This window comes from Manis pentadactyla, chromosome 11 (genome assembly GCF_030020395.1).
Source record: "Manis pentadactyla isolate mManPen7 chromosome 11, mManPen7.hap1, whole genome shotgun sequence".
In the NCBI taxonomy this organism is placed as follows: Eukaryota; Metazoa; Chordata; class Mammalia; order Pholidota; family Manidae; genus Manis; species Manis pentadactyla.
This window is the reverse complement of record NC_080029.1, coordinates 80062150-80086015: the sequence shown is the minus strand read 5'-3', so window position 1 is coordinate 80086015 and position 23866 is coordinate 80062150. Positions and strand designations below refer to the sequence as shown.

Sequence of the window (23866 nt, the reverse complement as noted above, 5' to 3'; positions counted from 1 at the left end):
TGAAGTTGGGGAGTGAGATCCCCCCTACTTCATTCTTCTTTCTCAGGATTGCTTTGGCTATTCGGGGTCTTTGGTGGTTCCATATGAATTTTTGAATTATTTGTTCCAGTTCATTGAAGAATGTTGCTGGTAGTTTCATAGGGATTGCATCAAATCTGTATATTGCTTTGGGCAGGATGGCCATTTTGACGATATTAATTCTTCCTAGCCATGAGCATGGGATGCGTTCCCATCTGTTAGTGTCCCCTTTAATTTCTTTTAAGAGTGACTTGTAGTTTTCAGAATATAAGTCTTTCACTTCTTTGGTTAGGTTTATTCCTAGGTATTTTATTTTTTTTGATGCAATTGTGAATGGAGTTGTTTTCCTGATTTCTCTTTCTGTTGGTTCATTGTTGGTATATAGGAAAGCCACAGATTTCTGTGTGTTGATTTTGTATCCTGCAACTTTGCTGTATTCCGATATCAGTTCTAGTAGTTCTGGGGTGGAGTCTTTAGGGTTTTTTATGTACAGTATCATGTCATCTGCAAATAGTGACAGTTTGACTTCTTCTTTGCCAATCTGGATTCCTTGTATTTTTTTGTTTTGTCTGATTGCCGTGGCTAGAACCTCTAGTACAGTGGGGAGAGTGGGCATCCCTGTCTAGTTCCCGATCTCAGCGGAAATGCTTTCAGCTTCTCGCTATTCAATATAATGTTGGCTGTGGGTTTTTCATAGATGGCCTTTATTACGTTGAGGTACTTGCCCTCTATTCCCATTTTGCTGAGAGTTTTTATCATGAATGGATGTTGAACTTTGTCAAATGCTTTTTCAGCATCTATGGAGATGATCATGTGGTTTTTGTCTTTCTTTTTGTTGATGTGGTGGATGATATTGATGGACTTTCGAATGTTGTGCCATCCTTGCATCCCTGGGATGAATCCCACTTGGTCATGGTGTACGATGGTTTTGATGTATTTTTGAATTCGGTTTGCTAAAATTTTGTTGAGTATTTTTGCGTCTACGTTCATCAGGGATATTGGTCTGTAGTTTTCTTTTTTGGTGGGGTCTTTGCCTGGTTTTGGTATTAGGGTGATGTTAGCTTCATAGAATGAGTTTGGGAGTATCCCCTCCTCTTCTATTTCTTGGAAAACTTTAAGGAGAATGGGTATTATGTCTTCCCTGTATGTCTGATAAAATTCCGAGGTAAATCCATCTGGCCCGGGGGTTTTGTTCTTTGGTAGTTTTTTGATTACCGCTTCAATTTCGTTGCTGGTAATTGGTCTGTTTAGATTTTCTGTTTCTTTTTGGGTCAGTCTTGGAAGGTTGTATTTTTCTAGGAAGTTGTCCATTTCTCCTAGGTTTCCCAGCTTGTTAGCATATAGGTTTTCATAGTAGTCTCTAATAATTCTTTGTATTTCTGCAGGGTCCGTCATGATTTTTCCTTTCTCGTTTCTGATACTGTTGATTTGTGTTGACTCTCTTTTCCTCTTAATAAGTCTGGCTAGAGGCTTATCTATTTTGTTTATTTTCTCGAAGAACCAGCTCTTGGTTTCATTGATTTTTGCTATTGTTTTATTCTTCTCAATTTTATTTATTTCTTCTCTGATCTTTATTATGTCCCTCCTTCTGCTGACCTTAGGCCTCATTTGTTCTTCTTTTTCCAATTTTGATAGTTGTGACATTAGACCGTTCATTTGGGATTGCTCTTCCTTTTTAAAATATGCTTGGAGTGCTATATACTTTCCTCTTAAGACTGCTTTTGCTGCGTCCCACAGAAGTTGGGGCTTAGTGTTGTTGTTGTCATTTGTTTCCATATATCCATCAGCAAGAATTTATCCAGGGCGAACTCCTCTGTATTATTCCTGAACAACACAAGTCTATTAACAACATACGAAACCAAAAATATTTTATTGCTTAGTCAACTTGAGGTTCAAATGGATGGGAAATGGGAGTCCCTAGCCTTGCCAGGGCTCACACATCAGCATAGAGATTAAGGCCCAGGGCCCCTGAGGCTCCACCGAGGGCATTACTGTCTACTCTGATCCTGACAATCTTGTTAGTCCCTCCAGGTCACTTCTACTTCATCTGTCCGATACCTGTAAAAAGAACAGGAAAAACTTGGTGGACAGCTATCCCTTGGCATCTTCCATTCTTCTCAGCACTCATGAATCTGGACCTTTTTCCTGCTGACTTTTTGCCTACCTCCCATATAATCCTATCCAACCCTTTCCAGGGGGGTACTCACCTCTGTGTGACTCCAGAATCACTAAGCGGGGTCCTGTGTCCGGCCCGAAACATCTCCCATCCAGCATGGGCTATCATGGCCCCATTGTCAATGCAGAATCTGAAAAGGAAAAGATATGAAATTTGGGGTCTAAGAGTAGAAAAATCACAGTAATTGGAGGGAGGAAAAAAAAGAGAAATAAAGAAAGGGAAAGGGCCTTCACCTCTCATCTGTGGCAAAAAGCTGGGCTCCACGTTCCTGGCACATTGTCTCCATCATTTCCTGTAGCCTCCTATTACCTACAGAGAGGTAGGAAGTAGGGATATCTTAGTTTTAACCATTTCCCCAAGGCTGGGCTGTACACTACATGTGCATTTACTTAGGAAAATGAAGTGGGGATATAGGGGGCAAAGACTGGGAAGCAAAAACTAGAACTTCTCAAAGCCCTTAGAAATCCAGAATATTAAGAGAAAGGTGCACATGCCCAAGAATAGGGAGGAAGAGCACAGTTCAATGACACATACACCCTACACCTCCTACGATGAGGGCCTCCTGGGAGCCACAATGTGCCATGGCTCGCTCTGTGATCTCTACCAGCATTGCAAACACGGTTTCCTGTCAGGGACAGACAAGGTGCAATCCCAGTTTAGTTCTATTATACACAAACTCCTCCAGCCCCGCCTTCCTGTTCCAGCTTTTTACTCCATTACCTGCAGGGAGAAACACAGATCCTCAGGAGTACACTCGCCTGTGGCCAGCATCCGCTGGGCTGCATCCTATAATTAAAGAGAAAGCAAACAGCTAAAACAATAGTGGACTCTTCTCCTGCAGCCAGGTCAAGAGAGAGACAGGACCACTGCTAATTTAAGGAAAACCACATTGTTGTAGAAAACCACTGCTGACTATGAGGCCAGTTTAATTGTGGTTGTCTTTCACCATGTTCTGGGCAGCTTGTCAAGAAGCCACACATGCCAAATGAGGCAGCAAAATCAACTGAAAGGCTGTCAGTCAGCTTTCCAGTATGCAAAAGTTGAAGGTTAACAGGGAAAAAAAAGGCTCCTAGGAAGTTCATTAACAAGGAATAAATAGTTTGGTGGGCACAGGTTTAAGCAGCAGAAACCTATTTTCTTATAGTTCTAGAAGCTAGAAGCCCAAAATCAAAGTTCCAGCTGATCTGATTTCAGATAATCATTATAGTTCTGTACGCAGAACTGCTTCAAAGGACTGGATTAAAGATGGCGACCACATATAATACAAAAATATAACTTAATACAACTAATTCTGAAAGAGCAACAGGAGAGAAGGCTACACCAGACTGCATACACCTGGAGAAAAGAGCAGACCTCACAGAACAGGGTAACATACCAAAGTGTGACCTGGCAGGGCCTAAGCCCTTACCCCACCCCAGCTCACTGGTAGGAGGAAGAGAAACAGAGCAGGAAGGGAGTGGAGGCCAGGGATTGCTGAACACCTAGCCCTGGAGATCTGCTCTGGGAGCACAAACCTACATTGCATGGTGCTCTGGTGATTTAGTGTGGTTGGAAACCTAAGACAGGTGGAGAGACGGAGATTCCAGGTGCTTGTGGAAAACAGGGATTCATATCCGGCTGATCTGGGTGGGCAGTCTGAGAGAATTCCTAAAAGCAAGAGGGCTGCTAAAGAGGCAAGGATTGCACAGAGCTTACTGCTCAGGAGAAAGGACAGGTATACAAAATTGTTCGGGTGCACTCCACCCAGCAGGTTGGGAGCTTAAACGATCTTCAGGCGCTCCATCCCGCTGGCTGGCTACGCAGCTCCAAGGCCCATCACAGTGATATGCAGCCTGATGTGTCTTCCTCCCAGCTAGCCTGCAGCTGGCTCAGGTTCGCAAACTGGCAAACCCTGCCTAGGTGTCAGGCAGACAGAGGGAAGCCCTGCCTATGGCAGCTACAAACACAAAGCATAGAGGCTTACACCTGTGTGTTCGGCCCACTGGTTCTGGCAGTGTGGACAGGCATAGCAGCTGGGAAGCAGGAAACAGCTCTTTTCTCCCCCCAAGCAGCAACCCCGCTGCTCTGCAATCGCTGACATTGCTCCAGGGGATGAGCAGCTCCAAGGAGTAGGGCTTCTGGGCATTAGAGGGCACCACAAATTATGAAACATCAAAGGAACCGGGTTCAAAGCAAATTATTAATACACCTAAGAAAGATTCAAATGAAATCTATCTCATGAATCTGCCTGAAAGAGATTTCAAAATAAAATCATTAACATGTTCATGGAGGTACAGAAAAATATTCAAGAACTCAGGAATGAATTGAGGATGGAGATCCAATCGTTGAGAGCACAATGGAAGGTATTAAAAGCAGATGATACAGTGGTGGAGATGATAAATGAAATAGAAATTAGAGAAGAGCAATACAAAGAAGCTGAGGGACAGAGAGAAAAAAGGATCTCTAAGAATGAAAGAATATTGAGAGAACTGTGTGACCAATCCAAATGGAACAATATTCACATTACAGGGGTACCAGAAGAAGAAGAGAGAGAAAAAGGGATAGAAAGTGTCTTTGAGGAGGTAATTGCTGAAAACTTCCTCAATATGGGGAAGGAGATAGTCCCTCAGGCCATGGAGGTGCACAGATCTCCCAATACAAGGGACCCAAGGAAGACAATACCAAGACATATAGTAATTAAAATGGCAAAGATCAAGGATAAGGACAGACTATTAAAAGAAGCCAGAGAGAAATAAGATTACATACAAAGGAAAATCCATCAGGCTATCATCAGACTTGTCAGCAGAAACCTTACAGGCCAGAAGGGAGTGGCATGATATATTTAATGCAAAGCAGCAGAAGGGCCTCCAACCAAGAATATTTTATCCAGCAAGATTATCATTTAAATTTGAAGGAGGGATTAAACAATTTCCAGATACGCAAAAGCTGAGAGAATTTAGTTCCCACAAACCATCTCTACAGTGTATTTTGGAGGGACTGCTATAGATGGAAGTGCTCCTAAGGTTTAATAGCTCTCATCAGAGATAATAAAAAGGGATAGACAAAGAGTACAGAATATGATACCTAATATATAAAGAATGGAGGAGAAAAAGAGGGGAAAAAAAAAAGAACCTTTAGATTGTATTTGTAATAGCATACTAAGTGAGTTAAGTTAGACTCTTAGATAGTAAGGAGGTTACCCTTGAACCTTTGGTAACCACGAATCTACAGCCTGCAATGACAATAAGTACACACCTATCGATAATCACCCTAAATGTAAATGGACTGAATGCACCAATCAAAAGACATAGAGTCACTGAATGGATAAAAAAAACAAGACTCAATTATATGCTGCCTACAACAGACTCACTTCAAACCCAAAGACATACACAGACTGAAAGTGATGGGACAGAAAATGGTATTTCATGCAACTAATAGGGAGAAAAAAGGAGGAGCTGCAGTACTTGTATCAGACAAAATAGACTTCAAAACAAAGAAAGTCACAAGAGACAAAGGACATTACATAATGATACAGGGGTCAATCCAACAAGAGGATATAACCATTATAAATATCTATGCATCCAACAAAACAGCACCTACATATGTGAAACAAATACTAACAGAATTAAAAGGGGAAATAGAATGCAATGCATTCATTCTAGGAGACTTCGACACTCCACTCACTCCAAAGGACAGATCAACCAGACAGAAAATAAGTAAGGAGACAGAGGCACTGAACAACACATTAGAACAGATGGACCTAACAGACATCTATAGAACTCTACACCCAAAAGCAGCAGAATATACATTCTTTTCAAGTGTACACAGAACATTTTCCAGAATAGACCACATACTAGGGCACAAAAAGAGCCTCAGTAAATTCAGAAAGATTGCAATTGTACTAACCAACTTCTCAGATCACAATGGTATAAAACTAGAAATAAATTGTACAAAGAAAAGAAAAAGGCTCACAAACACATGGAGGCTTAACAACATGCTCCTAAACAATCAATGGATCAATGACCAAATTAAAACAGAGATCAAGCAATATATGGAGACAAATGAAAACAACAGCACAACACCCCAACTTCTGTGGGACTCAGTGAAGGCAGTGCTAACAGGGAAGTATATTGCAATACAGGCCTACCTCAGGAAAGAAGGAAAATCCCATATGAACAGTCTAAACTCACAATTAACGAAACTAGAAAAAGAAGAACAAATGAGGCCCAAAGTCAGTAGAAGGAGGGACATAAAAAAGATTAGAGCAGAAATAAATAAAATTGAGAAGAATAAACAACAGAAAGAATCAATGAAAGCAGGAGCTGGTTTTTTTTGAGAAAATAAACAAAATAGATAGACACCTAGCCAGACTTATCAAGAAAAAAAGAGAGTCTGCACACATAAACAGAATTGGAAATGAGAAAGGAAAAATCACTATGGACACCACAGAAATACAAAGAATTATTAGAGAATACTATGAAAAATTATATGCCAGCAAACTGGATAACCTAGAAGAAATGGACAACTTTCTAGAAAGATACAACCTTCCAAGGCTGACCCAGAAAGAGAAAATCTGACCTGACCAATTACCAGCAACGAAATTGAACTGATAATCAAAAAACTACCTAAGAACAAAAATCCTGGACCAGATGGCTTCACCACTGAATTTTATCAAACATTTAGTGAAAATCTAATACACATCCTCCTTAAAGTTTTCCAAAAAGTAGAAGAGGAAGGAATACTTCCAAACTCATTCTATGAGGCCAGCATCACCCTAATAACAAATCAGGAAAAGACACCACAAAAAAAGAAAATTACAGACCAATATCCCTGATGAACATAGATGCAAAAACACTCAACAAAACATTAGCAAACTGAATTCAAAAACACATCAAGAGGATCATACACCATAATGAAATTGGACTCATCCCAGGGATGCAAGGATGGTACAACGTTTGAAAATCCATCAACATCATCCACCATATCAACAAAAAGAAGGACAAAAACCACAGGATCATTTCCATAGATGCTGAAAGAGCATTCGACAGAATTCAACATCCATTCATGATACAAACTCTCAACAAAATGGGTATGGAGGGCAAGTTCCTCAACATAATAAAGGCCATATATGACAAACCCAGAGCCAACATCATACTTAACAGTGAGAAGCTGAAAGCATTTCCTCTAAGATCAGGAACAAGACAAGGATGCCCACTCTTCCCACTTTTATTCAACACAGTACTGGAGGTCCTAGCCTCAGCAATCAGACAACACAAAGAAATAAAAGGCATCCAAATTAGTAAGGAAGAAGTCAAACTGTCACTGTTTGCAGAAGACATGATATTGTACATAAAAAACCCTAAAGAGTCCACTCCAAAACTACTAGACCTAATATCTGAATTCAGCAAAGTTGCAGGATACAAAATTAATACACAGAAATCTGTTGCATTCCTATACACTAATGATGAACTAGCAGAAAGAGAAATCAGGAAAACAATTCCATTCACAATTGCATCAAAAAGAATTAAATACCTAGGAATAAACCTAATCAAGGAAGTGAAAGACCTATACCCTAAAATCTACAAGACACTCCTAAGAGAAATTAGAGGATACTAATACATGGAAATTCATCCCATTGGGTAGGAAGAATTAATATTGTTAAAATGGCTATCCTTCCTAAAGCAATCTACAGATTCAATGCAATTCTTATCAAAATACCAACAGTATTCTTCAACCAACTGGAACAAATAGTTCTAAAATTCATATGGAACCACAAAAGACCCCAAATAGCCAAAGCAATCCTGAGAAAGAAGAATAAAGCAAGGGGGATTATGCTCCCCAACTTCAAGCTTTACTACAAAGCCACAGTACTCAAGACAATTTGGTACCAGCACAAGAACAGACCCACAGACCAGTGGAACAGAATAGAGAGTCCAGATATTAACCCAAGCATATATGGTCAATTAATATAAGATAAAGGAGCCATGGATACACAATGGGGAAATGACAGCCTCTTCTACAGCTGGTGTTGGCAAAACTGGACAGCTACATGTAAGAGAATGAAACTGGATTACTGTCTAAGTCCATACACAAAAGTAAACTTGAAATGGATTCAAAGACCTGAATGTATGTCATGAGACCATAAAACTCTTAGAAGAAAATATAGGCAAAACTCTCTTGAATGTAAACATGAGCACCGTGTTCATGAACATATCTCCACACGCAAGGGACACTAAAGCAAAAATGAACAAGTGGAACTATATCAAACTAAAAAGCTTCTGTACAGCAAAGGATACCATCAGTACAACAAAAAGGCATCCAACAGTATGGGAGAATATATTCATAAATGACATATCCAATAAGGGGTTGACATCCAAAATATACAGAGCTCATGTACCTCAATAAACAAAAAGCAAATAAGCCAATAAAAAAATGGGCAGAGGTCTGAACAGACACTTCTCCAAAGAAGAAATTCAGATGGCCAACAGGCACATGAGAAGATGCTCCACCTCTCTAATCATCAGAGAAATGCAAATTAAAACCACAATGAGATATCACCTCACACCAGTTAGGATGGCCAACATCCAAAAGACAAACAACAACAAATGTTGGCGAGGATGTGGAGAAAGGGGAACCCTCCTACACTGCTGGTGGGAATGTAAATTAGTTCAACCTTTGTGGAAAGCAGTATGGAGGTTCCTCAAAAAACTAAAAATAGAAATACCATTTGACCCAGGAATTCCACTCCTAGAAATTTACCCTAAGAATGCAGAAGCCCAGTTTCAAAAAGACATATGCACCCCTATGTTTATTGCATCACTATTTACAATAGCCATGAAATGGAAGCAACCTAAGTGTCCAACAGTAGATGAACTGATAAAGAAGATGTGGTATATATACACAATGGAATATTATTCAGCCATAAGAAGAAAACAAATCCTACCATTTGCAACAACATGGATGGAGCTAGAGGGTATTATGCTCAGTGAAATAAACCAGGCAGAGAAAGACAAGTATCAAATGATTTCACTCATCTGTGGAGTACAAGAACAAAGAAAAACTGAAGGAACAAAACAGCAATGGACTCACAGAACCCAAGAATGGACTAACAGTTATTACCAAAGGGAAAGGGACTGGGGAGGATGGGTGGGAAGGGAAGGATAAGGAGTAAAAGGGGCATTATGATTAGCACACATAATGTAGGGGGTGCTCAGGAAGGCAGTGTAGCACAGAGAAGACAAGTAGTGATTCTACAGCATCTTATTATGCTGATGGACAGTGACTGTAATGGTGGGGACTTGATAATGGGGGGTATCTAGTAACTACAATGTTGTTCATGTAAGTGTATATTAATGATACCAAAAAATCCCCAAGAAACAATGAATAGTGGTTTGGGGATGACGTGACAGCAAAAATTAGTGCACTCAGATGACCACTATGTTTCACACTTCAAACCACTAGCACATCCCACACCAATGCTTTTGCCTTTCACTGGCACTGAGCTACAGAATGGGCAGCATTCATGCAAGATTCAGTAACTACAGATACTTGCCCTGGCACCTTATCCTCCATTCTCCCCTCTCTTAGTCTGCATAATTTTTCTTCCTAGCACTTATCACCATCTGGCCCTTTTTATTGTATTCTCTTTCCCTCTTTTTTAGTTTTTATTTTTAATCTGTCTCATTGGAACATGAGCTCCAAAACAGAGGTATTTTCGTTTTGCTCCATCCTCTATTGATACTACCTAGAACAGTGCCTGGCACACAGACATTCAATAAATTTTGCTACATGAATTTATTCAGCATGTAATACAGGTCAGTACTATGCTATAAGGTGACAGTACATGATGAGCAAAACAGATAAGCTTCATTAAAAAGCACAGAAGTGCTCAGCTCCTCACCTGTGCCACACTCACCTCAATGAAAGAAAGGATCCCCGAGAATGAGACATCCATCCCCTTTACAGTGTATGGCAGCTCCACTAGCTTCTTCCCTCTGAGTGGGGACATAAACATGAGTACACACGGTGCTAAGCCTGTAGTAAGCTGGCTGTGCACCCTCCACAGCCCCTCCCAAACCTCATTAATTTATATACAGGGAAATCCCTGCAGCGTCACCAGTCAGCCCCTTGCCTTCCACCTGTGTTCCCTTACCGCTTAGCCATCTGTTCAATGTTGTAGCCTGGACTTGGGTCATTGGAAATCTAACAGAAGGAAAAAGAGGATGAAGTCAGATATCCAGGAAACATAGGAAGCTAATTTACTTTCTCCCTCCATTTCCACAGCTCCCCAGAAATCCCTCCACATCTTAGGTTCCCTGTAGCCCCAATGGCTTACCTTCAGTACTCGAGCAAAACGATCCAGACAATTACCCACAGCAATATCGATGGTTTCCCCAAAGATGCGGTAACGATGTTCTGAATATGCAATCACCTAAGAGTGATAAGGATGTCCATTAAACCTCAAGTCCGTAAAGAGGAGTATTTGGCTTTGGGGAAGAACACAGCAGAAAATCAACATGGCCACTAGAGCTTCCAGTGAGAAATGGAAAAAAAGTACTTTCTAAAGCCCTGAATGGATACTCTTTCAGAGCTTTCATCTGAGAAGCCTATATATATCCTGAAGATTCCCAGAGCAGATTCCTAATCTACAGAAGGAAGGCAATTTACATCAGGACAGAAGCAAACCATCATTTCAAAAACATTTTTCTAGAATGGAGGTTCCTGGTATAGCTTTTAAAAGCAGTCCTGAGAGTGTGCACTAGGAGCAGACTTTGCTGCACAGAGGCAGGGAACCGTCTTTCTAATCCTACCAGGGTAGTGGCATTTGGAAACAAGAGAAGAGGTAGGGGTGAAATATCTCAAAAATCCCTTATTAGGTCAGATCAATGGCCCTCCCAGCTCAGCACTGGCAATCCACTCCTGTCCATTCTTCCTCTGTGACCAATTTCTAGCAGAGAGAATATCACCCACTGACACATATGCTCCAAAGTACTGACAGTGAGTGCTTCCCGTAAGAAATCCCTTTTCCTTTCTGGTGCTGCTAAGGATTTCCTTCTGCTCTGATGTAGATCGTAATCTTACTCTGCTGTCAAATGGCTGGCCACAAGGCAAAGAAAAAATCCTGCCTTTTCACTTCTGTTATTCACTCCTCTCTACCCAATCACCTCCCCCATTTTTCACATCTAAGCAGGCTTCAAAAGGGAAGAGGAAAAGAAGAAAAAACTACCACTGCTCCTCTTCATTAAGTCTTGTAAGCCTCCTACTTTCCACACTCTATGTCCCTAACCTTGTGTGTCATTCTTCAGGCCTCAACCAGTTAGTTGCTCTCTACTTGTTAAAGCCCCCATGTCATTTTCATGGGAATGTATGCTTTAAAATAACTGTTTCACAAAATGAAGTTTTGGAACATAACCCTTTCATAAGCTGGATAATGACCCCCATCTTGTGTTCTGTGGGAGAAGGTGGCTGGAATTCTTCAATCCCCACCAAACAACTTCAGCCGCCAACTTAAAATAACTTCTACTATTTACGCAGGGTTTTTAAAGTCATTTATATTTTCACAGGACAGAAAACAACTCTTAGAATAACAACTACTATACATTTACCACCAATAATGTAAAATGAAACAGAGTTATCATAAAGAAACAAATCAAGTAGTGCCCCTTAGTTTTAACTGCTAAGATTCACAGAAAAATTAAGCTTCAAAATAATAAAAGTGAAAATCCTTTTGTTATTTTGAAGGCTCCAATCCTGATCATTCTTTACTTTTCTAAATTGGAAAGTCTTCACTTTTATAAGCACATGCATGAAAGTCATCTACTGTTCTGATCACCCTGGTCCAATCGGCAATGTTATCAATTTTGTTGTGGGTTTTCTCATTTATAAAATTTTAGATTCAGATGAGTCAGCTTTGTTCCTGAAATTCCTACCACTCAGGTAGAACATGAAAGTTGCTGTTACATTGCCTTAGAAATCAAGGAGGAATGATGGATACTCTAAATACCTGTGTATTTCCTCCACTGACGTACAGCACAGTTGGGTTGCTGGCTCCAGTGATGAGGCGGCCCATCTCAATGTGGCCTATACAGTGGTTCACACCAAGCAATGGCTTATTCCACAGCTGGGCCAGAGTACGGGCCACAACAGCCACCGAAACCAGTGGGGCACCCATGCCAGGGCCTAGGGGCATAGAAATGGGAGTTAGCACCAATAAAGATTTGGAAAAACAGAACTGGGGGAAGTAGGGGATGTGAGAGGGTAGGGGCAGTAGTAGTACCAGAGGCAAGTTTGGTACCTGGCCATTTGCCAGGCATATTCTTCCATTGTTGACCACTCTCCCAGCCATACCTTTGGTGTAGGCAATGCAGTCAATATCCTGGTGGGTCAATCCAGCCTCTGTTAGGGCCTCCTGCAGCAGGTCCAGGATAACGGCTCGGTGGTGCCTGGCAGTATCACCTGGAAGGAATCCTATGAGATGGACACAGGTCAGAGTTCATCTAATTTTTCTATAGCTAAAGTGGGTAAAAGTCAAAAAAACAAGTGTTTTAGTTCTTGTGAAACTGAGTAAGGGACCACATTCAAAATGGATTTGGAAGACTGGAGGAGGATTCTCATGCCCTACCACTTGTCCTCATTTGCAGACCCCAACAAAGAGAGCTACCTTGCATTCCCAACAGGAAGAAGCCTATGCAGTTGACCCTTGAACAACAGGAGGGTTAAGAGCACCAAAACCCATATAGTCAAAATCTATGTGTAACTTTTGACTCTAAAAACATAACTACTAATAGCCTACTGTTGACCAGAAGCCTTAGAAATAACATAAAGTTAATTAACACAGATTTTGTATGTTATATTTATGATGTATCTTACAATAAAGTCAGCTAGAGAACAGAAAATGTTTTTCTAATTGCCTCAAATCTCCGAAAAATTTCCAATATAGTTACCGAAAAAGATTCACATGAAAGTGAATCTGAGCAGTTCAAACCTGTGTTGTTCAAGGGTCAAGTATACTTTACTAACCCAACAGGAGGAAGAAAGATTTTGTCCTTGCCCAGCAACAGCCCAGCCAATGAGAGCCTACTATAATTCAGCTAATGAAAAGCCACTACACTCCCAGTTTACTCCAGGGGCCTTTTTGTTTGTAACTACCCATCCCAATTTCCCCTTTCCCTTATAAAAGAGTGGGCTCCCTCTTTGTTTTCAGGTTCTGAACCACTCAGGAACTTGCCTGTGGTTTTGCTGTAGCTTGTAAATCCTGAATTGCATTTCTCTGCTATTCCTGAATAAATTTGTTTTGCTGGCAAAATGACTGCCTATTTTATTTTTAATGTTAACGTAACATAGGAAGATCCCTTTTACTCTCCTTAAGCATCCTTGTCTTCCAGATTTTCAGGTATATTCTTTTCAGCCTGTTCAGTTTAGCTAGGCTGAAGAGCTCTCAGAAATTCCCTTCTTTATACCCAACTCCTTCTACTCAGCCTTCAGGACTCAATTCAAGTCATACTTACCTCATACCTTCTAGTGATCTTCTCTGTGATCCTACAAACCCTTTGTATGGTTACATCGTTATTTTTAATACAGCGTATTTAACATATAGCAACTATAGCATTGTAATTATCTGTAGTTTCCCCAGTTTAATCATGAATACCTCAAAGCATTGGCTATTTATCTTCATATTCCTGGCGCCAAAATACCTGGAAGAGTGAGCACTAAACATAAATACGTATTTTTAATGAGCAACCCGTCCCAACATAACTGGTTCAGGGAGGCTTTTCAGGAATACGCAAGTCAGTTGCCCTCTCCTATGCATTCAGGTGTTTTAGAGCAGAGGCAGGATATAATAACTTAGAAATAACACTTACTGAAAGTTGTAATGTGTTTGGTACTTCCATGTTAACTCCCAAGACCCAATGATACAGGTATTATTCTCATTTTAAGAGTAAGAGACATAAGTCCAAAAACAAACACCGAATATGAATTTGCAAAGCCAGCCAGTTCTGACACCTGAGCTGGGAGTCTTTACACTCCTCATTCTAGAATAATCTGATTGCACCTACGTCATCCTGTTTGTCTTGAAGTTCTGTGTATATGTCAGACGTCGGCAGGCTCATAACATCTACTTTTGTATCTAGTAGCCAGCTGACTAGCACATAAAAGGCGCTCAATAAAAGCTGAACGAACCCAGAAGAACCAAGTCCAGGTGCCTGTGACTCTTCTATCCATCAGCCTTGTGACATTAATACTGTCACATAATCTGAGACTCGGATCCAAAACTCTGTAAGGGGACAGTATACGTTCCACGCCTTACTGCACTAGTGTTTAGGAAAATGGAAGGTGACGCTGTGCGAAGCGCGCCGCAAACTATAAATTCCTTGGTCACGCACCTGTGCCGGGAGGTGTAATATAAGTCCGCCGGGGGTTCGCCAGTACCTGACCATCCCGGACAACTCCTACACCGACCTTGTTGGCGCTGCCTTCAAAACCCAGCACCGTCGGCATGGCCGGGCCAGAAAGAAAACGCCGGCAGCGCTCCTAGCTACACTGGAGAAGTGCAACCTTCACCAGACTACACGGGAGCGCAGACTCCGGAGCGCGTTAAGAGTTCAAGCCCCCGGCGGCTGGGCCACGACGCATCAATGGACAGACCCCAAAGAACTCACGTGGGTGGGACGTCCCCGCCAACCCCTCCCCTGTCGTCACGGCGACTCACAAGGTCCTTTCAGGGGCCTGTCCGCCTAACTGCCAGGGTCGCTGAGCCGGCGTCGGCTCCTTTTATTCCTGCGTGTTCCTCTGCCTCTCTCCCGTGGTCCAGCCCAGCCTTCTCCACTGAGTTTCTTCCTCCTTGCACAGCTCTGGGATCTTCAGTCAGAGTGGCAGAATGAGTCGTGCATCCGGCACGCTTATAAACAGTCCGAGAATTGGAGTGTTGGGCCTTCAGTCCCTTGGAAACACGAAGACTGGAGGAAGGCCGAGCTTCTTTGTCACGTAGCTCCAGACAGACCAATCACCCATATTCCTCCGCCGCGTGAGCGCACGGCAGGTCACGTGACCACCCCAGTTACCCACGTGGGAACACAGCGCGTTCCATTCTTTGTGCACCGGCAAGGAGGAGCTAGCTTGCGACCCGACTAGGTCAGGTGCAGAGTGCGGGTCTTTTGCTCAGCAGGGGGGGCTTCTGTGGACGTCTGATAGGCAGACCTAAGTCGGGACCCTTCAATAAGGCCTTCGAGTAGCGGGCGTGGGGGTGGGGGTGGGGGTGCAGATCTCGCGAGGAGGGTTCAGGCAGTATGAAACGATCTAGTGGGTGAGGGGCTGAAGGGCCTATGGTGCACGGAGGCGAGGAAAGGATTCAGACAGTAGGGTTTGCACCCCCGCACCAAGTCCCACTCGAGGAAGGAGGCTTTTTCCCAGCTTTACCTGGTTTCACGACTTATTTGCATCTGTAGGCAATCCCATAAAAATACTGCTGCGGTGGGCCACGTGGAACAGGTTCAGAAAGGCTTTCGTTTCAGTGATGCCAAAGCGTGGGAAAAAGGGATCGGTGGCCGAAGAGGGTGAAGAGCCCAAGATGGGTAAGATAATGAAATGGGTTCCTCCGTCTAGAGGCTGCGATGGGGGTGTTTCTATTGATGAAAGGGAAGTAGGGACCGATTCAATACTTTTTTGAAAATTTTGTGAAGAAGTCGCAGCAGCTGCAGGCTCTGCGGGTCTGTAGTTAAATCTGGATCAAAGTTACCACCAACTTTTATCACTGTGCGTTACTTATTTTACAGAGCCAGAGGCCAAGAAGAGTAAATCGGGAGCAAAGAAAAACGAAAAAGAGGCAGCAGGAGAGGGGCCAGCCCTGTATGAAGACCCCCCAGATAAAACAACGTCACCCGGTGGCAAATCAGCCACACTAAAAATCTGCTCCTGGAATGTGGATGGGCTTCGAGCCTGGATTAAGAAGAAAGGCTTAGATGTGAGTGTAATTCGAGAAAGGGTAGAGACATTCTTTAGTGTTGCATGAGCTTGGAGTTTAATCACCTTTTCCCATTTCAGCCCTCAGCACATAGGTTTTATTTTTACCTTGTCTTTAGTTTTCTTTTGGGAGAGGTAGGTGTCTCACCAAGTCATAACTATTCCATTTCCTAAATGTCCATTCCTTAACCTCCATTGCCATTGTCTTGTTTAATGTCATCTTTTACACAGCATGTTGAAAAAAACCTTGTTACTGGACTTGTTCCATTTTATCTCCAGCATATCCTCCATTTAAGTAACTACTTAAAAATCATAGCCAGCTATCCATTGCCTATGGAAAAAACAATCTGTGTTCGTGTAACACTCTCCATTCGTTGCCAGTTACATAATTTGTTTATTTTGCTGCTAGACTCTTAAATGCCTTATGCTCAGCAACTATGTCTCACCTGTGTATCTCTAATATGAGGCACATAGATTCTTGAATAAATGTTTGCTGAATTAGTAAGTTTTCGACCTTGCACTTCATTCACAGTGGGTAAAGGAAGAAGCCCCAGATATCCTGTGCCTCCAAGAGACGAAATGTTCAGAGAACAAACTGCCACCTGAACTGCAGGAGCTGCCTGGACTATCCCATCAGTACTGGTCAGCTCCCTCAGACAAGGAAGGGTACAGTGGTGTGGGCCTGCTGTCCCGCCAGTGCCCACTCAAAGTCTCCTATGGCATTGGTGAGATCCTGTTTATTCATAACACTGGAGCTCTTCCAAGCTAATTGCTAATATCCCAGGCCAGCCCTAGTTTGGATTCTTTTGTTCTTTGCTTTCTCTTTCATTCTTTATGCTGGTTGTTTCATTTCAGGTGAGGAGGAACATGATCAGGAAGGCCGAGTGATTGTGGCTGAATTTGACGCATTTGTGCTGATAACAGCCTATGTACCTAATGCAGGCCGGGGTCTGGTGCGCCTGGATTACAGACAGCGCTGGGATGAAGCTTTTTGCAAGTTCCTGAAGGGCTTGGCTTCCCGCAAGCCCCTTGTGCTATGTGGGGATCTTAATGTGGCTCATGAAGAAATTGACCTTCGCAACCCCAAGGGAAACAAAAAGAATGCTGGCTTCACTCCACAAGAGCGTCAAGGCTTTGGGGAGTTGCTGCAGACTGTGCCACTGGCTGACAGTTTCCGGCATCTCTACCCCAACATGGCCTATGCCTACACCTTCTGGACCTACATGATGAATGCTCGATCCAAAAATGTTGGTTGGCGCCTTGATTACTTTCTGTTGTCTCACTCTCTCTTACCTGCGTTGTGTGACAGCAAGATCCGATCCAAGGCCCTGGGCAGTGACCACTGTCCCATCACCCTATACCTAGCACTATGATACCTCCCCCAAATCACTCTGAGCCTGGGAAATAAGCCCCCCAAAACTAGCTTAACCCTTAACAAAACCCCAACAGCTTCTTTAAAAACTGCTCTCTAGAGATATGCATTGTATTTTCCTTCTTAAAAGAGCCTCTCATCCAGGCTTCTACTGACAGATTTAAGCCCAGTTTCCTCCCCCCTGCTTTTTTTTTACATTAAACAAAAGCTACTGATGATTTTCTTTGAACTGTCCACGTGCAAATAAAGAGCCATAGTTTCAGTCTTGCTGTCTTTGTATTCTACCCCCTTTTGGGCTGCAAATTCCCATCTTTCATACATAAAGATTAACAACTGGAAAAGAATAGAGTCATGACCTTATTTATTTACAAGCATAGGATGAGTCCCTAATTTCCACCAATACAGCAACCCTACCTAGCCCAGTTAAATGGTACAACTGGGGGGTAAAGTTGGAAAGAGGAATTAAGGGAAACAGGACGGGGGAATATACCCCACATTAAATAGTTATATACACATCAATTCCTGTGGTTCTGTACAGAGCAGCGGCTGACTCCACCCCCACAGGACAGAATGGTGGGAGAGGAGGCTGAGGGTACTGAGATCAGAGCCAGCCCCTGTTGAAGTGCAATAGCAGCAGCAGTCCTAATGGTGTACAACAGGAGGGGAAACCCCCAGGGCTACCCACCCCCGCCCACTTGCCCTGGAATGTGTAAGAGACAGGAATGGCTCTCAGAGCATAAAGGAAAGACAAGGCTAGAACCCTCTTGTAGGACCCTGGTTTAGGGACATTTTGCCTACTTCACCCTAAACACAGCAACCCTTGGAGAAAAGCGGATGACCAGCAGTGGTCTTACCTACCCCTCCAAGCCTAGGTGAGGGCCTGGTTCCATCCTACCTCTCCCCAAGGAAAAGGCAGGCAGCTGCTTGGCTCCCCTTACAGAAGCTCTAGGAGCCTTTTACCATGGCTCCCTTTGTAGTGTCACTGTCCCCACCAGGGAGGGGCCAGGCAGTCTGTGGATCATCATGGGGCTCAGGAAAAGTTCTGGACAGGGTGGCTGACCTTCATACAGGCCCAATAGAAGGCCCGGCCCAAACACAGCACAGCCAACAGGATGACAAATGCCCAGGCTGCATAGATGCCTCCATATCGCTGTGCATGCTTCCATGTGCCAAACTGATGAAGAAAAAGAACAATGAATTATTGTTGAGCTCACCACTTTCTATAAGCCCTAGTGACAGTAACACAGAACTCAAGCTTCAGTCTCTGGTCCCTATCCAAAGGTCTGAGATCTTTTCAAAGACAGTTCTGCTTCCTTCCCCTGGGCCAGAACATACTCAACAATCCCAGACATCTGTTAATTATTCTTACTGTTTGATAATTGAGCCAGGTTTCCTAAACTTTTAATTTAAGTCACTGTATTGTCCTATTCTCTGAGTAAAGACGATGGCAGTTTTTTACTCCTATAGTAACAGCGAAGATTGCTTATCAGTTACCTTCAACTTCAGTTCATTTGTACATTAAAAGAACAAACAAACAAAAATCCACTGATTTCTCGCACTCCTTTTTAGTGTAGCCATTTTCCAAATCTGAGTCTATGGAGATGAAGCTGAAGAACAAAAGGTGTTGGATCACGTTTACTCACAGCAAGGCCAGTGGCAGTGACTGCCAACAATAAGCCAAGCAAGAAGCAGCAAATACATCTCTTCCGTGGATATCTACGCCCAATGGATGACCTGCGGGGAGGCAAACAAATGGATGTTTGCAATGGCCCTCTAATTTTTACTCTATACACATTACCCAACTACCAGCTCAATGATGCCACTCACTAATCACTTACACTTTCCTGCAGTGTGGGCAACGGGCCAAGGTTCGGTCTGTGAACTCTGTCCACTAAGGAGAAAGAAAAACGAAGAAACCATTTAATAGTAGAAGCAAGATCATCTTTAAGTGTGAGCCCTGAGGCAGAGAAGGGTGGGAAACAGGTCCTCATAGAACAGACCTTTTCAGGATTCATCATTGTAACTCAGAAATACATCCATGATTACTCCTGGGTTTTTTCCCCGGGTCTTCCCAATACTCCTCCTCACCAGAAAAGTATTCTTGCAATGTCCACAGATGACCCTGACACCCACAGGTTGTGGTTCAGGACTCAGAGGTCCTGGATGCACAGGCCCCAGGTTGATGATTCTTTTGCTGTAAAGAGAAAAAAACTCTTTAAAAAATTTCTAATCCTAGTAATTCCTACACTACTTTCATATCCCCCACTCCTTGCCTGCTTAAGTTCCTCTACTTCCTGTACATTTAAGATACCTCCCTGTCCCCCAACCCTATCCCACAGAATCCCCGAGGAAGAGCACTGCTTAAACTTCAAGTCTCTAATTTCCCTTTAGGATAATCCACTCAGTCCCCAAGACTCTCCATTTTCCAAAAGGACAGCATTTCATCCTAATCTTTTTATTGAGAGATGAGAAAGGTGGCTGTAACACACTAGAACCATAACCATCTTTAGCTTTTTCTCCTAAATAAACACCAGACTCTCTCACCTTTACCATTCTTTAAATATTCATCATTTTTTGGCCTTCCAATTTTCCCCAGTGATGCCCTTCTCCACCTTATGCCTCTTACCAGTAGGGCCGAGGGCAGGCAATCCGCTGGGAAGTCACTTTGCAGATGAGGAGACAGTTACAGGGGCATCTAACATATTTTTTCCCTGGAGGTGCATTCTTGATTGGCTACAGAATAATGGGGACATCAGTAAGCAAACCTCTAATTCTGATCCCTTCCATTTCCTCCAAAAAATACCTTCTGAAGAGAAATCAGAGATGTCTTAGCCAGGGAAGAGAAATGAAAGAAAGGCATACAGCATGGGATTTGCAAATAAAAACAGGGCTTAAGTATCCAGGTATGAAGGTGAGGGACAGAAAACACTAGTTTTGGTGAGTGGCTTTTGGGGAAATGGCTGTGTGACACTCCTGGAACTAAAACCTGGGTTTCATGAAAAGCACTTGGCTAACACCTGAAAGTCAGGGTCTAGAATCAAGGGATCAGAAACAGGATCCAGGAAAAAAAGCCCATCTCACAGATATGTATAGATATGTAACTCACGGTGGCTTCATTGCAGACACCACATTTGACTACATGCTGATGCATCTTGCCTTCCACGTTGATGAGAGACTGGCAAACTCGGCAGGTAATCATGGGGGCACTGCCGCTGTCCGGGCTAGTCAGGGGTGAGTAGGGGGGTGGGTCCTCCCCAGGCAACACGGCTGGGTGTCCCTCTGGGAACGGGGGAAATGCTGGAGAGGAAGGTAAAAGAAGAGCTGGCATCACTTGCAGGCACCCCCACTGATGCTCCACGGGGTCATGGAACGCCTTCTGGTCCTCAACCCTTCTGCCCAAGCTCGGCGGGCTTCTTATAATCCGTAATTCCATCAGCTTCCTCAGAACCCCCTCGCGTTCCCAAACTCCTGTTGCGATTCCGGAATGAAGAAACTGTCACTCAGTCACAGGTGAAAAGCTCCGCACCTGGAGCTTGGGCCCCGCCTCCGCGCCAGGCCCCTCCCCTCCCGACTCTCCAGGGTACCCGGGGTACACCGCGGACCCGCCCCCGCTTACCCTGGGGCGGGGCATGTTTACCGGCTCCGTACGGAGGCGCGGAAGGGGTCAGGCCTCCCCCGGGCCCAGGCCCACTCCCGCCCGGCCCCACTGGTCCATTGCCGCCAGCACCACCGTCGATGGGCTCGGAGAGCAGCGGGGATCGCTCTCCATCTGTCGCCATGGCCGCCACCACTGCCTCCCGCTTCGGCCAATGATCCGGCTCTCTTCCCCGCTGCTGTCGCCGCAACCACCACCACCGCCGCTACCGGGTCGTCAGGGCGCCTGCGCGCCGCGCGCACAGCTTTTCCCCGCAACCAGTGGACTGTCCCACCCCATTCTGTCCCACAACACGTGATACGCTAACCCCGCCCCCGCCGTGCTATTATTGCCGGGGATAAACCAATCCCCGGTCTAATGAAGGCGTCTCTTCTTTCCCATTGGGGAGGGTCGCGGAAACGTTTAATATCACATGACCTTCCGGAGCCCTCTGGGCCTGCAAAAACTGCACGTGACAGGAGGTTCTGCCAGCCATTGGAAGCGTAACCCATCGCGCTACCTACAGACTAGGAGGTGGGGCTGCGCTATTTCAGCTTCCTGGTCATGTGCTTCAGGAAGCAGCAGGTCCTCTAGGGGGCGCGCTCCCAAGGGTGCACGATCTTTGCTCCTTATTGGTCCAAAGACACCACTAAAATATTTTATTTCCCCTTTGCGTATAATTGGTTTCCCATTGGCTGGAGTCTTCCCTTCTCCGTCCTGTGATCGTTGGGGCGCAATTTTATTGGCTCGAGTGTAGGTCCGAAATCCGGGGGCGTGGCTCAAGAGCGGGCAAAGAGAGAGTGCGGGAGGAGGAATGGTGGGCAACAGTCTCAAATATCCTGTTAAAAGTCAGAGTAAAGGTTATGCCCGGAGGAAACGGGTTTAATCGTTGAGGTTATCACCCCATCCTTTCTCACTGGAGTCACTTCTGGAACAGCACACAAGACTGGCTTCTCCAGGACGCTTCCCTGTAGACTTCTGCCTCCTCCCCTGGTTAGATTATGAAATTGTGTCTGTACCGCTACAAGGAGAGCTAATCGTTTTACTTAGCTTACTTACCCAGTCCTAAACACACATCTGTGATAAGTGTTTTGATTGAATTAACCAAGTCCAAGGATATTTTAGTCACCTTGTTAGACAGATGGGACAGTCTTTAAACTAGTCTCAACTTCGTCCCCAGCCACGAGATTGCTAATAGAAGTCATTCTGACAATATTGGTGAAGGCAAATTCTGGTGCATTAAGACCCCCACCCCTTAAGATCTAATCACCAACGACCAGATGGTCGCCCAGCCCTTAAGATCCAATCACTAACGCAGAACACACCCTACCCCTGCTCCTTAAAAACGTACTTCCTCACCCACGAGCTGCTGCTCCCTCTCTCTGGGAGCAGCTGTTTTCTCTTTCAGCTAATAAAATCTCTTCCGTGGGCCCTTGTCTCCTGAGTAGTTCTGGGGTAAGGAGGGTCATGGTGAGATACCCTTTCATTGGTGCCGTGACTTCGGATGACGTTCTCCCATTGACTTTGCTCTTTCTCCGGGAATCTGAGCTTCTCTGGGAACCCTCACTGCCCGATGCTGCTCCACGGGCTCACCGTCCATTTCCCAGGTCACTCTTCTTACCCAACACCAGCCTTCAATTTGGTAAGTCTCCCCTTCATGGTTGACTTAAATGTCCCTTTGGAACCTGGAAGTGACCGATGAGTGTCGGGCACCCCCAAGGACTCCTCCAGGACAGAAGCACCCCCAACCACAACTTTCAGAGTAACAGTTGATCCCCATAGTTGACCCTTCTCTGCCTCCTCGTGGTGAGAATCCTCATTCACTGAGGCCCAGTCTCCTTTTATTTACTCGTAAACCCTTGGTACCAGGTGCCGATGCTCCTTGGCGTTTTCACCTCAATCACTCCATTAGAGGTGGTGACAACCCCCTAACTGTGTCTGGTCTTCTCCGCAACCTTCTCAATCGCTCTGGGATGCCTCTACAACTTGTGAACGGTCTCATTCTCACCATGGGATCTGGCCCCTCCATTCCTGCAGATTCACTGCTGGGGTGCTTACTCAATAATCTAAAGCCCCTCCACCTCACTCCAGACCTCAAACCTTTTAAACTTATTCACTACTGTAATGAGATCTGGCCACAATATTCCTTGGACAGTCCATCTAAATGGCCTCCCAATGGCTCTTTAGATCCTAAAATTCTCCACAACTTATACAACTTCTGTGAGCGCACTGGCAAATGGAAAGAGATCCCATAGATCTAGGCTTTCTCCCATCTCTGAACCAAGCCTGCTCTCTGTCTCCTTTGCAATCCTAAACATCTTCTCCTCACTCTAAAAAATTTCATCCCACCACCCACCAGTTCCTACCATGTCCCTCTGACTTTGACCCTGCTGATGAACCTCCTCCCTACCAATCTCAAACCCCTACAGCTCCCCCTCAACCACCAGTTCCTCTCCCGCCCCAACCTCCTTCTCTGCAAGATCAAAATCCCAACCCTCCCAGCTGCCCTAGTGCTGTTGCAGGAGCCACAGCACCTCCTCCTCCTCCACAACCAGTTCCCCTTCCTTTACCCAGTCCCACACAAAGCCCTCCAGTCACTCGCTCTCGAACCCAGATCCTAGCCTCACTAGGGGAAGTAGCCTGTACAGAGGGCATTGTCCGGGTCCATGTCCCTTTCTCTCTCTCCGACCTATCTCAAACTGAGAAAAGATTAGGCTGTTTCACCTTC

At 44.3% G+C, this 23866-nt stretch overlaps 3 protein-coding genes across 5 annotated transcripts; 1 reads left to right on the top strand and 2 right to left on the bottom strand.

Moving 5' to 3' along the window:
* Positions 1–1869: 1869 nt before the first annotated feature.
* Positions 1870–14835, bottom strand: OSGEP (O-sialoglycoprotein endopeptidase). Its single transcript, XM_036880587.2, has 11 exons — positions 14557–14835; positions 12521–12640; positions 12177–12352; positions 10509–10604; positions 10326–10375; positions 10089–10167; positions 2915–2980; positions 2729–2819; positions 2428–2503; positions 2226–2324; positions 1870–2076 (listed from the first exon to the last, which is right to left on the bottom strand). The coding sequence occupies exons 1-11, from the start codon at positions 14669–14671 to the stop codon at positions 2037–2039; spliced, it is 1008 nt and encodes a 335-aa protein (XP_036736482.2). The 5' UTR covers positions 14672–14835; the 3' UTR covers positions 1870–2036.
* Positions 14836–15205: 370 nt separating this feature from the next.
* Positions 15206–17766, top strand: APEX1 (apurinic/apyrimidinic endodeoxyribonuclease 1). 2 transcript variants are annotated; one of them, XM_036880593.2, is made up of 5 exons: positions 15206–15304; positions 15619–15744; positions 15946–16133; positions 16665–16857; positions 16988–17766. In XM_036880593.2, the coding sequence occupies exons 2-5, from the start codon at positions 15687–15689 to the stop codon at positions 17503–17505; spliced, it is 957 nt and encodes a 318-aa protein (XP_036736488.2). In that variant the 5' UTR covers positions 15206–15304; positions 15619–15686; the 3' UTR covers positions 17506–17766. The 2 variants fall into 2 exon arrangements, with proteins under 2 accessions (XP_036736488.2, XP_036736487.2); XM_036880592.2 differs by lacking the exon at positions 15206–15304 and having other exon boundaries at positions 15504–15744.
* An 82-nt stretch (positions 17767–17848) lies between these two features.
* Positions 17849–21460, bottom strand: PIP4P1 (phosphatidylinositol-4,5-bisphosphate 4-phosphatase 1). 2 transcript variants are annotated; one of them, XM_036880596.2, is made up of 7 exons: positions 21121–21460; positions 20611–20801; positions 20131–20237; positions 19593–19698; positions 19343–19395; positions 19148–19238; positions 17849–18678 (listed from the first exon to the last, which is right to left on the bottom strand). In XM_036880596.2, the coding sequence occupies exons 1-7, from the start codon at positions 21281–21283 to the stop codon at positions 18535–18537; spliced, it is 855 nt and encodes a 284-aa protein (XP_036736491.2). In that variant the 5' UTR covers positions 21284–21460; the 3' UTR covers positions 17849–18534. The 2 variants fall into 2 exon arrangements, with proteins under 2 accessions (XP_036736491.2, XP_036736492.2); XM_036880597.2 differs by having other exon boundaries at positions 21142–21450.
* Positions 21461–23866: the final 2406 nt, after the last annotated feature.